At 35.3% G+C, this 13,111-nt stretch overlaps 3 protein-coding genes across 3 annotated transcripts; 1 reads left to right on the top strand and 2 right to left on the bottom strand.

Annotated features, from left to right (window-relative positions):
- Positions 1-2,048: 2,048 nt before the first annotated feature.
- Positions 2,049-7,867, bottom strand: mRpS30 (mitochondrial ribosomal protein S30). The gene is made up of 5 exons (XM_028170711.2): positions 6,988-7,867; positions 6,609-6,747; positions 5,079-5,220; positions 4,047-4,202; positions 2,049-2,886 (listed from the first exon to the last, which is right to left on the bottom strand). The coding sequence occupies exons 1-5, from the start codon at positions 7,425-7,427 to the stop codon at positions 2,117-2,119; spliced, it is 1,647 nt and encodes a 548-aa protein (XP_028026512.2). The 5' UTR covers positions 7,428-7,867; the 3' UTR covers positions 2,049-2,116.
- A 1,132-nt stretch (positions 7,868-8,999) lies between these two features.
- On the top strand, positions 9,000-11,039 carry eIF2beta (eukaryotic translation initiation factor 2 subunit beta). The gene has a single exon (XM_089736360.1). It carries the CDS (start codon positions 9,768-9,770, stop codon positions 10,698-10,700), a length of 933 nt encoding a protein of 310 aa, XP_089592486.1. The 5' UTR covers positions 9,000-9,767; the 3' UTR covers positions 10,701-11,039.
- A 37-nt stretch (positions 11,040-11,076) lies between these two features.
- On the bottom strand, positions 11,077-12,797 carry LOC114240245 (beta-ureidopropionase pyd3). The gene has a single exon (XM_028170706.2). It carries the CDS (start codon positions 12,409-12,411, stop codon positions 11,254-11,256), a length of 1,158 nt encoding a protein of 385 aa, XP_028026507.2. The 5' UTR covers positions 12,412-12,797; the 3' UTR covers positions 11,077-11,253.
- Positions 12,798-13,111: the final 314 nt, after the last annotated feature.

Raw genomic sequence — 13,111 nt, 5'->3', positions numbered from 1 at the left:
ATTCTTTTATAGTTTGAAATTAATGATTAACTCTTCACACTCATTGTTCATTTATGTGATTGAACGAGAACTGAACGCATCACTATTACTTTAAATATAGCAACATTATTTCACAAAGTGACATTAGCTACTGTCAGCTGGCTTCGTCTAATTAAAAATCCATAGATACTTCATTGTAAAAATCCGACTATACACCTTATAAAAGAAAAGTGAAATGGAGAAAAAGGATTTTTTTTTTTACCGTAGATGAAAGCAAACAAACTAACGACACAAAATTGAAAAAAAAAGACCGGTAATAGCGTAACTTCAATCCTAATTTTCCGCCCAAAACAATGTCAACTATGCACAATAGGAAATAATGATGCTCGATATTTATATTATATAAGCGGATCGCAAGTCTAGCTTAAATGAATCACTCGGTGCACTCCATATCTTAGTAGTGTGGTTGTTGGTACGATGCTTTTATGGTTGGTATTATGGTTGGCATTACAACAATGCCGATGTTCAATCTTGCATGCATGTATTAATTTTTCTAAAAATATGTACCTAATCAATTCATTAATAAAATAAAATTGTTCGAGAATCCCACGATGGAATAATGGCATCGGGTCATAAAAATGAAACCCAAAAATTTTTATAGCTTCCATAGTTCTTGGCTGTATGTGAGTTAAGCTTTTTTTTTTAGGATAGCTGGTGGCCCGGAGGCCTTTCCAACTTCGGGTCGGTTGGGCGAGAACGAGCTCAGCAAGGAGCGATGTGGTTAACTCTGTTAACTGGTCCGGAGGAGAACTAATAACTCAAGAACAGCTACTTATTCTGGTAAAACTGGAAAGGCCTCAGGGCCACCAGTAATCCTTCAATCACAAAAAAAAACAGCTGCTTTGCATATATTATCGGATCGGATACGCGACCTGCGAAGGAGAACCATCAAGAAATTGAACGAGTTGGTGCCATTGGCTAGTTTCACGTCGAACTCTTCGATGAGCACGGTGACCTGTGTTACGCGTGCTCCTAGGGTTAGAACTAGAAACGTCTAATAACCCTGAGAGCTGATCGGGTCGATCTGCAAGAATGTGTTTAATGTGTCGACGGTGACTGGCTGTTGCGTAGGCCAAATCAGCTAGTGGCGGCCACGGTTAGGGAGTTCCAAAAAAGTCGAAAACTTCATCACCATCAGGTGGGCCGTATGCTCGTCTGCCTTCCAGGGCAATAAAAAAAACCTTTTAAATGACAATAAAAATACCAATCAACACGCTTTTTTTTTTCTACCTATGCTGATAGCCTTGAGAGGCTATTTCAGTTTCACCCTAATGTGTGTAGATGAGCTCACGGGGCTCAAACCGGAGTATTGCTAACACTGACCCTAGCAAGAGCAGTGCTTCGCAGAATCTACCACCGGATCGGAAACGCGACTCACTGAGAAGATCCGGCGAGAAACTCAGTGGCTTGTGTCTATGGGCTAATTCGCTCGTCGAGCCCTTCGTCGACGAGGACGGTGACCGGTGCTTGTGGTGCCTAAAAGCACCGTTAATGGATCGGGAGGATCCGTAATGACGTGCTTTGGGCGACGTCGACTGTTTATCATTCGGTCTACAAGATCGGGTACGGGAACACGCTAATTATGTAAGAACGTTATGGTAAGCACTCGACCTATCAAAAGCATTTTACAAAAAAAACCGCTTCATGAATTATGTTTTCTCTACTTATTCTGGTAGCCTCTTTTTTTCTACCTTTTCTAGTGACCTTAGGGGCCATGCTAGATTTACCGACGAGTAGTTGAATTCACGAGGCTGTAACTTAGGACGTTGCTCACAGTAGCCCTAGCAAGAGCAGGGCTTCGCAGAATCTACCACCGGATCGGAAACGCGACCCATTGAGAAGTTCCGGCGAGAAGCTCAGTAGGCTGTGTCTGAAGGATTTCTATAAGGATTTCAATTTTGACTGGCAATGACAGTTTGGTCTGATACTACTAGGCAGTTTCTTTTAGCAATGTAATTTTGAAATTTTGTAAGATTTCAAGAAATGGGATGGAAATTATAATCTTACAATTTTTTTAAATCAAACTAGTAATTTTTTGTTTATTTTTGTAACTTTAAACGATTTATTCACGATGATTTCAAACTTCAGGGTAGTATGTTGCTTCAAACTTCTTTTTGCTTCTGGGATATTCCCTGAGTACTTTGGGTATGTAAGGTGATATATGATCATCTAATCTTCTATTGAAGGGATTGATTCCACGCTCAAATGGCCTCCTTTTCGCTTCAAAGAATCTTGTATTATGTTGAATCTTGTATATTTTTTCCCAAAGGTAGACTTCAGGTATCAGACTATGTTTGGGTCTGTTAGACACTAAATACTTGTACCTCTCCTCTAACCAACAGCGCCTATTGTCATCTTCAATATCGGCTACCACCTTTTCGTCTTTACCTAAATATGGTTTCATTGCATGATCGCGCTCTGCCGGTGCATTCATGTAGAACTGCAGTAACATTTTTAGGACGTCTTCATTCAGACCAAGCACTTTTCCATTCTCAATCGTTTCATACAATTGAAGAGGTTTCGTCCCGAAACATATGTTATGTTTGGGATTACTGTCTACCGTATCATTATGCATAACAATTGTATTTAATTGGTATGCATACAAAGACCAAAGTTTACCATTAGTGATCACGGTTTGTGTCACAAGTGGGTACGTCAAATCATTGAATGTGGTGAAACCTTGATAATTTGCTTGAGCTAATAACCAACCAAAGCTAGCTTTCATTGCTTGACAGTGTAACGCCTCAATATTATCTTGCTCGCCAAATGACGTTTTTCTGTCTAGTATATGACCACGACCATGGTATGACAATAAACCGAATTCATCTATATCTCCTGGCCAAAAACCTAGAACAATACAAAAAATTAAAATCGTATAAAATAAAATAATAAATTAACATTAAAATACAGATTACTGAGATTTGAGTACATCATAGTGAATTAGTTCAAAATATTGGTTTAAATTAGGTTCAATTTTGTGTACCATAAGTTGTTTATTATGTTAATCTATTCAACTAAAAGTTAGTCTACAAGGGCATGCGATATCGTACTTCTCGAGCTGCTATTACTACTATTTATTATGTATCGTTCTTCCATATTTTCTTTTATTACATATCTTCAGAAATTGTGCGACATCATCAACTGTAACTTCGAATATTTTTTTTCGAGCCGTGGGCCGAACCTCCTACGAAGTTCCCGTGCCTGGGGGCGCGCGTTTTATGTGGGACTGGTCCGCGACTCCGAACCGCGGGCCCAAGGTTATTTTTAGGACGCTACCGCACTAAACGACTTCCCTACATTCTCACACCCGAAACTCGATATCCGCCCGAGGTCAGAACCCGGTCTGAGTAGGGGGGTTCCCGGGGTCAACACTACAACAAGACTCGCGGCGCTACTCCGAGGACTCCTGATCGGGACGTCGAGGTGATAGTTGACAACCAACGATGCCGGTCTCCGCGGTATCTGTAACTTCGACCTGCCCCAAGGTGAAGTAATTCTTGGTTCAATCTCTATGCCCTTTAGTAGGGGTACCGGTAGGTCTTGAACTCTTGTTGATGCATGTAGACTATGGGGGTTGTACCCGAATCTACGCTTGCCTGTACAGTTCAACTCTGTTGGAGCATGTACAAGAGGGGACTTACCACGTACTTCAGCAGTACCCATCTGTGGAGGTGGTGGTTCTTGGAGTCTTAATAAAGCCAGTAATCCTAACATTACAGAGAAAAGGCGGAAATTTTACGCCGCTTCCAGGTCCAATATGAGAGCTAATGCCAAGGCAAAGACTCGGCTGTTCCCTTAGCATTGCTGACGTCTATTACCGAACCACACACCATCAGATGGGCCTTATGGTCGTCTGCTTACAAAGACAATAAAAATATTAAAAAAAAAACAAAAAAGAAGTTTCTCCATTCATTGAACATAATAAAATAAAGATCCTACAATAATTTTGATAATCCTAATTTAACATTACTCAATCGCACATTTAAATAACGAAATAAAGAACGTACCTGGTATATTGGTTCCATGACGAAATTCACGAAAGTAACCAACACTGCCAGGTATAGTCGTAAACTTATCAACTTTGAATGCCGGATTCTCTGCTTCGCTATATGGGATCAGCGGCTTTAGTGGGTGGCGATTTCTCAGAGTTAGTATTGGTGACCCTAGTTTGAAAATTAGGTAATTCAATTATTTTTGTCTAGTCATTAGCTTTTTAAACAAATATTAATAGTACTTTAGATGAAATTATAATACTACTCATCTCATATCATTAAAATGACTACCAAATCTAGATATGTACAATAATTGATAATCATTATATAAGATTATTAAATATCTTGTATATAATTACTTTATTTAAAAAAAGGGCTTTATGATATCTATTTCTTTTCTTTTTTCACCTAGCGTCACCCGTTCCCTTAATACCGAAGGTCGTAAACCCTCATTATGGTCTATAGACCACCTAACGGTAAGTAGTCAGTGACCACTATTTATAGGTAGATGCAGAAACACATAAGTCATATTAATAAATATAATTTTTAAATATTTAAATACAAGTGTTCTTATAACTTTGGCAATTGGTATCAAGAATTTGATAATACAAAGTTATAAAACAAAATAATGAAATAATTGTCTGGAATGAAATTTTATTATATAGTAAATAGTATAGTAATATGCTATGTACATACAGCTTTGCTTTTTTATGAATGAGGGATTACTGGTGGCCTTTCCAGTTTCACTAGGACAGGTGAGTGAGGAAAGGCTCAGCCAGGAGAGGCGGGATTTAGTAACAGTTGCCCGAGCACAGAGCTCCAAAGGACAGTTAATAATTCAAGAGTAGCTAGTGCCTTGCAGATGTGGCAGCTTTGCTACTAGCTTTGTAGCACATGGAACTCTGCATAAAATAGTTAAATTCATCTGTTACGCTTTGATAGGCAAACAAAAAAACTATTACACTTTTACTTTTGAATTAAAGAATGTGATCAAGTTTTAATTGTTATTTAATTTTTACGTTGCTATTGAATTTTTTTAATTCTTACCAATATATTGTACAGGCCTATCTGTACTTTCATAATGTGTACTTTTTGGCCATTTATTTTCTTTTCGCCATTTTACTGTTGTAGTCGGGGGATCAACACCACCAATATGCCAAAATGCTTCATGACGAGCATCATAATCAATCTGTAATAAATAATAATTATGATTGTATAAGCTGTGTTAATGGTCACCTATTTTCTAGAGCATAATGCAGAATTGCTGAACGGCAGAAGTAGATATGGCAGGTCTGAATTACAGTAAGAACCGTACGTCCATGAATAACATTTTCTATCACTTCATAGTTAAAGAAATGAATTAATTTCGCAAATGACAGAAAAATACCTTATAGAGATATGCAAATTATTGTAAAAATATAAAATTCACATTTCAAGAAAAAAAGAGGACAATTCAAGATAAAATCAAATACCTTCAATGATCTAGAACTGGCATTAGGCAAAACAAATTTCTCCAGCATTGAAAAATAACTTAAAAACATCAGCATTGAAAAATAACTTAAAAACATCATGTGAATACAACAGCAATTAACTGGATAATCAACTTGCACAGCTAGAATCAGTTGATATTGCATTATTTATATATTTATAGTATCAGAAGGCAACAGCTTGGCAATGGCCCCACACTGCTGACTTTCATGAGCGATGGTAACCACTCACTGTATGGTGCATTTGTTCAACTGTCTACAATGACATTCATTAATAAAAAAAACTTAGTAAATTTACATTGGCAATACATGTAATCAATTATGCTAGACTTGAGCTTCTCCATTATAGTATCCAGTTCCTCATTTTAATTAAGAATATATTGCCAGCTATGCATAGTAAAATAGCAAGATCATAGATTTCAAACTATTTCCGACTTTTTTTTAAATTATATAAGTATTTCTTAGAATAAAAAAAAAACAGGTAGGTAAAATCAAATAGGTAGTTGAGAATGGATTCAAGGATGCTGGAGGAAAAGTATAACAATAGTCCAAGAATTTCCATAAGCTCTCAATTCATTATCCCCAACTGTACACGATTTTTGCTAAAAGTATTATGAAATTTGGAGATGCTTATTTACTCAAAACTGCTCATTTGCCTACTATATATTCTAAGAATCTTATTACAATACACAATCTCAAATTACGTAACAGACAATATACAATACAATAGATATCATTGGTAAAGTGATTTGGAGATTTTTGTTTTATAATATTCTCTTTTGATATGGAAAATTGAAGAAAAAATTGAAGGATTGTTAAATATACTATTGATAAAGCATGTTTCAATTAAATATTAATTAAATTTGCCACATCTGTCCCTGTGGACGGTGTATAATGTCATTCTGACAAATATACATTAGAAATATTTTATCTCTCTGACAGTAGTTGTAATTATAGGAGCATGTTTTAACATGCTCATAACATAACCTTTACTTATAAAAAGTTACCCATAAAATTATTGTTATCCTAGTCTATATGTCGCCTTGGTCTAAAGTTTCCATGTATGCTAAGTAATTATTAAATCAAATACCTGTGTTGACAAAATATGAGGCAAGTTATCACTGAGATTGTTCATTATAATTCTGTTTATTTGTCTCACAACACATTTTGTAATTGTATCTTCTTGTTGCATTTTTATAGATTTATCTTGTAAGAATTTGAAGTTCCTCCTGAAATTTTTTTTAAATGCTTGATAAATTAATAATAAACTTAAGCTTGTATCTAGGTTTATAAATTAATCAAACAACACACATTTGATCTTGTTGTGAAGGTATCAAGTAGTCAATATCAAGTAGGCATTTTAGTTTAACCAAACCAAACCAACTAAATATTTTTGTGTAATCAATGTCATGTTTCTTTCCAATTGCGTAAATTGACAATTATACTTTAAACTAATTTCAATTACTTACTCAACATCAGTTAATTCAATAGCTATGGCATCTTCTATTTGTGATTTGATTTCTTGAAGAATATTACTAGCTTGTTGTTCGATTTCATTGTATGCTTCCGGAAGTTTAGCGACCGGTATGAAATGACTCCTAGTATAATACTGTACTAAGGGCATTGCGTTGTACGGAACTTTATCATTGTTCAACATTATACAGTGCCATCCATAATAACGAGGCATATTTAAGGCTATTTGTTTCTCTTCTATCGTGTTTAGTTCTTGTATTTTGCTATGAAAACTTTGTCTTCGACGCAATAATTTTCCTTCCCGAGTCATATCCAGTATAGGGGGATACTCCGGTGTCTCGGTGTATTCACTTTCTTCAAGAGCCGTAATAGTAGAGTATCTTGGAATGGCATTCTTTATTTTCAATAATGATCGGTGTAATTTAATTATATGCATATCGAATTGCAATTCGATATACCCATAAATCAGAATTCCTATTGAGTTATTTGTTTCTTAGTTTATGTAGATATCTCCTAAGAGAAAGTGGCGATAAAAATTTAATTATTTTTAATTTTTAATTATATTTAATTTTTTTTAAAGTATGAAATTGGTAATTGATTTGCTTATTTTATTTTTGGAAACTAGACGTTTTGACTAATTTTAGGTTAATTATAGACGACTGACTTTTTGAGACTTTGACAGATATACACAGTAATAGACATGCGTAGTTCCGGACCGAAATAGTTCCTGGAACTATGTCCTCATATGGAACTATATCATTCAATCCGAGTTGTCAAAATTAACATGTTCAGACAGTTCCATTTCCATTCCAAGTGTACTGTTATACAGGAACTACGAACGCGTTGAACATGACGGACATGCGGACATGATTAGAGCATAGGTATCGCGCGGCGCGGAGGCGTGGCGCGGCGAGTCCACCCGAATGAGTCCCGAAGCGACACGAGTCCACGTAAAGAGATAAGGCGAAATATGGCGCTAATACGAGGGAGTGAGATGGAGCGAGTGCATGCAACTGCGTGTGGAGTTCTTTCACATTACATTTTTATGAATATTGAAGTTATGTTCTACGACCTACGTGTTACAGTCGATAGTTGAATGAATTAAAATGTTTTGCTTAGGATTTTGACCTTGACCATGCATCATTCTTACGAGCACTTAACCTTAAGTGTTTGTAGACCATTTCTTAGAAAATCATAATAAAAAATTAGAGAATTTTAAAACATTCACCACTTTCGCTAGTTTTGTTAGCTACATTACGTAATGAAAATAAAATATATTGTTATCTCGGTTATGGGAAAAAGGTTGTAAAGCTAAAACGAGCTCAATATGTTGTATATCAGAATAACGTGGTATTTTAATAGACAATTGATAGGTTATAGTTTCCGGTGCATCGTACAATACATTGAAAAATAATGAAAGTAGTAGACTAATTGAAATTATGACAAAGTGGAATAGTACATTAATAAATTATGAAACAAACTAACAATGAACCTAAAATTAAAAACCTTACAAAATAATAATTATAGTAATAATTGCCATCAGCGGCAATTTATTTTTATAGTGTTTTTAAAAAATTGTATTATAATACCTTTTTTGAAAAATATTGTGTAATTAATGATAATTTAATACGTGATTCGCTACACTACAAACAGCTACTAGACTTAACATGTCCGCGGAACTAAACGGCTACAAACAGCTACCAGACTTAATATGTCCGCGGAACTGAGCAGCTACAAACAGCTATTAGACTTAACATGTCCGCGGAATTAAACAGTTCCGCGGACATGTTTACTGGAACTAGTTCCGACACTCTAAAGAACGATGTCATGTTCAATCCTTTTCCGAACATGATTAGCGCACGTCTACACAGTAATACTGCAGTAATACAGACTAAATCATCTCTAAACATATTAAATACAAGCCGTGCAGGCCAAGAAATGGGAGAAAAAAAAAAAAAAACATATTAAATGTATAATCTATGCTCTAAACTCTTTGAGAATTAGAACAATTTTTATGTATTCTCTTTATTTGAGAGTAGTACCTAAACAGTACGGTACTCAATGCTAAATGTTTAAGATCGTCTTAAGGTACTCAATTGTTTTATTTTACATTGAAAGTTTAGAAATAATACATCATTTAAATCAAATCATCAAATATATCACAAACAGTTCTTTAACGTTTTGTTCTTATTTGTGCGATATTGATAATTAATTAATTCAGTTTCATGAATGTGATAGTCATTTGGGTTGAGTCACCTCTTCTACTTTCCATAAGTAGGAGAGGTGACTCACTCTTTCCGGAAGGAAAAAAATCTACCTTCCAAAATGATATACTCTAAGCTCCGCCCTGCTTCTCTCCTGTTGCGACTTTAGCCACAAATCAACTCAATGCTCCAGTAGATTTTATAGTACTTTACGAGTAAAGCACCAGAATCAAAAATAATTGTAAATATTTTATGCTTGCATTCTAATAGAATCTTGATTTTCTACTATCTAAATATGATTTATTGGTCAGCTGACTCAATCCCCGGTTGCCATCCCTCCATACAAAATATTAGTTTATGTATAGACACGACTACTAAAAGAAGCCTAGATATCATAGACGTCAGTAATTGCGAGAGAAAAAAAAATTACGGTACGGTACATTTTTGAACGACGAATCTGATGCAACTTTTTGACATTATTTTGACATTAGCCTTCTACAATACTGCTCAATCGTCTCCTATTCTAACCAAAAATTTAGTTTCTTTTACGAGAACAACGCCTTTTAGTAAACATGGACGACGATATGATATTTGATCCTTCGTTGAAGAAGAAAAAGAAAAAGAAGACTGGTTTTGATTTAGAAGCTGCTCTTGCTGGTGAGCAAGGTGAGAGCACGAGTATGGAGACACCCGCAGATACAGGTGACGTCGACGCGCCCGAAGACGATAACCTCGATTTAGACAATTTTGGCAAAAAGAAAAAGAAAAAGAAGAAGACATTTTTCAATCTCGGAGAATTAGAAAATGCCTTGCCTGAAACACCGCCAACCGAAGAACCGGAAGCGCAGGAAGACGAAGTAATGGATGATCTAGATTTGGATATAGATTTCACTAAGACGAAAAAGAAAAAGAGGAAGAAGGATAAAAATGTAGATGAACTGGTCACAGAAGAAGATGTCAGAGGAGAAGATCAAGAAAATGTGGAAGATGAGCACGGTGAATGGGTTGGAAGTGATCATGATTACTCATATGACGAACTTCTAGAACGAGTATTTGATATTATGCGGGAAAAGAACCCAAGCATGGTATCTGGTAAAAAGCAAAAGTTCATAATGAGACCACCCCAAGTAGTCCGAATTGGTACAAAGAAAACCTCCTTTGCCAATTTTACGGAAATTTGTAAAACTTTGCATCGGCAGGCCAAGCATTTGTTGGATTTTCTTCTGGCGGAATTGGGTACTAGTGGTTCAGTGGATGGAAACAGTCAACTAATTATCAAAGGTCGCTTCCAACAAAAACAGATAGAGAATGTTTTACGTCGGTATATAAAAGAGTATGTAACATGTCATACATGCCGCTCCCCTGATACAATTTTACAGAAAGATACTAGATTATTCTTCCTTCAATGTGAGACATGTGGGTCTCGTTGTTCAGTGGCTAGCATTAAATCTGGTTTCCAAGCTGTGACTGGCAAGCGTGCTGCCATCCGTGCAAAGACTGCATAGAAAATTAGTGCTTAGTGATTAACTAATTTTACAGTAATGGTTTGGGGTACATGTGGTAATTTTTAATAGTAGATTGTGTTTTTATATCTGTCAACCTCAACCAACATGACAAGCTAAGCATTATTGTAGTAATTAATAATAAACAAATTAGGCAATTTCAAATGAATTCAGCACATGTTGTGGTCCTCAGTTTCAATAAACATAGTACAGTAACCCAGGTGTTGACAACACAATGTGAAATACATATTTATTTTTATCAAATGTGTCCCAATTGAATCCCTATATTTATGTATAACTCACATCTGTATTATTCTCATTGATACACAATGTTTTATAAAATATTGTTTTATTTTAATCTATTGCATGTAATAAAACATTTTCTAACAATTAATAATCTTTATTAAAATCTGTAATGCAGTGAAACACCATGTCTAAAAATTAAAGTAGACTAAAACAGAATTAAAAATTTAGCAGATTTAACAAATATTAACAGATCTGTTCAGTAACACTATAATAAAATTGTAGGATTCATGATTGGTAAATTGAATCTTTATTACTTGTGTACCACTTGAGGTACATAATCATGCTTTATAGCTTCATTTAGACTTTGAGCATATAAGTCAAGGCGTTGAGTCATAGTGAATCCCCACTTGTCTTTAATTTGGCGACACAAGTTTAGATCAACTTGGGCAATAAGTAAACCATCCTTAATTCGAGACAGGCCTGGAGTTCTGCTACCATCAGGTGCTGTCACATAGCTAGAGCCATAGAAGTGTCCAAAATCTTTATGTGCTGGTTTCCCATCTCCAGATGTAAATTCATTTGGGAATGATTCAGTTCCTACTCTGTTTATAGCACATGTATAATAACTGTTGGCTATAGCTGCATTGCGAGCTTCAACTGCCCACAAATGTTCACTTAAACCTGAAACTGTTGCTGATGGGTTAAATACAATTTCAGCACCATTGATACCAAACATTAGCCAGTTGAGTGGATGGTGACGACCATAGCAAATATTGATGGCAATTTTACCATATTTTGTTTCAAATACTGGATGACCAGTATTACCTTCAAAATAATATGTAGATTCATTGAAATCTCCAACCCTTGGAATGTGGTTTTTACGGTGTTTTCCTATTACCTTTCCAAATTCATTGATAACTACTGCTGTATTCCAAATGGTGTCTCCATGAACATCATCTCGTTCTAAAATTGGAGATATGATAACCATATCATACTTCACTGCAAGCTCTGCTAAAAAAACTGTGCTTGGGCCAGTCAACACAGGTTCTGCAAAGTCACACCATGGTTGCTTTTCTCTTGTACAAAATGCAAAGGGCATGTTCCAAGCTTCTTGTAAACAAAGAATATTAACTTGCTCTGCAGCTGCAGCAGATATGATCTTTCGAACCTTTTCGAATATAGCTAGTCGTTGTTGTGTAATTGGGTTATCAGTAGAGATAGCAATAGAATGTTGTATGAGGCCTAATCTTACAATGCGAGGTTTCCTGCATTCTTCTTTTCTTGCAGGAAAATCATAAGCTTTTATTTCAAATCCATTGCAAGCGGCTTTTTGGGCAGCATCGGAACTGATAAACAAAGCACATTGGTCTACTCTTCCATAGTGAATTCTGTTAAACTCTTCCAGTTCTTTACCCTTTAATGAATTTGATATTACTTCATCCAAACTTGTGAGTTCTGCAGAAGCCATTTCTTTGTAAGTTAATTGTTCCCCTGTTATCTAATTAATGTGATTAATCTTTTTTACAATTTTAAATTACTAGAATAACAGCTAAACAATTTACCAGTTTTAAGTTCCCTATAATTATGTACCAGTCCGGTACACAATATATAAAAGATATTTACTAGATAAGGGTAACACTGTATAGCGTTTTAATTATTCGATAGAGTAACTTGTCTGCACTATTTTAGGCACATCTGCACTATGTAATGTTGAAAGTATTTATTTGAAAAATGATGAATGTGGTTTGAAATTTGCACTGCCACTTCGATTTTGATTTCAAACGAATCCAATGAACTATGATGTGAAATTGGTCGGGTTAAAAAAAATCTTCCTTAAATTCGTAAGTATTGCGATAACTAAATAGGTAGGTACATACAGTTTCGGTTAAGCAAGTGATAAGAAATTAAGATAATAGAATGAGAATTCAAATGACCTTTTATAGATTAAATTAGAGACATTTATAGACAACACTATTTGTCCTTTCAGTTTTTTGATCAGTATTACCCGTAGACCTATATATAGTATATTAACTGATACAGGGCATCTCAAGCCATAATTTCAAGGTATGTACATCAAAGTGAACTAACATTAAATATAATGTAGGTATTATTATCTATGGTGAACAATGCAGTTAATGTTAGTAAAGGTAACTAGTTACTTTTAATAT

Source organism: Bombyx mandarina, chromosome 21, assembly GCF_030267445.1.
Source record: "Bombyx mandarina strain Sakado chromosome 21, ASM3026744v2".
Lineage (NCBI taxonomy): Eukaryota > Metazoa > Arthropoda > Insecta > Lepidoptera > Bombycidae > Bombyx > Bombyx mandarina.
The sequence above is the reverse complement of the archived record's forward strand: the minus strand, read 5'-3'. Positions and strand labels throughout refer to the sequence as shown.

Coding starts and splice junctions, on each gene's coding strand:
- eIF2beta (XM_089736360.1), top strand. CDS start 9,768: ATGGACGACGATATGATATTTGATCCTTCGTTGAAGAAGAAAAAGAAA.
- mRpS30 (XM_028170711.2), bottom strand. CDS start 7,427: ATGCATATAATTAAATTACACCGATCATTATTGAAAATAAAGAATGCC. Junction 5,221..6,608: donor CTCATATTTTGTCAACACAG/GTATTTGATTTA, acceptor TATTTATTACAG/ATTGATTATGATGCTCGTCA. Junction 4,203..5,078: donor TAGGCCTGTACAATATATTG/GTAAGAATTAAA, acceptor TTTTCAAACTAG/GGTCACCAATACTAACTCTG.
- LOC114240245 (XM_028170706.2), bottom strand. CDS start 12,411: ATGGCTTCTGCAGAACTCACAAGTTTGGATGAAGTAATATCAAATTCA.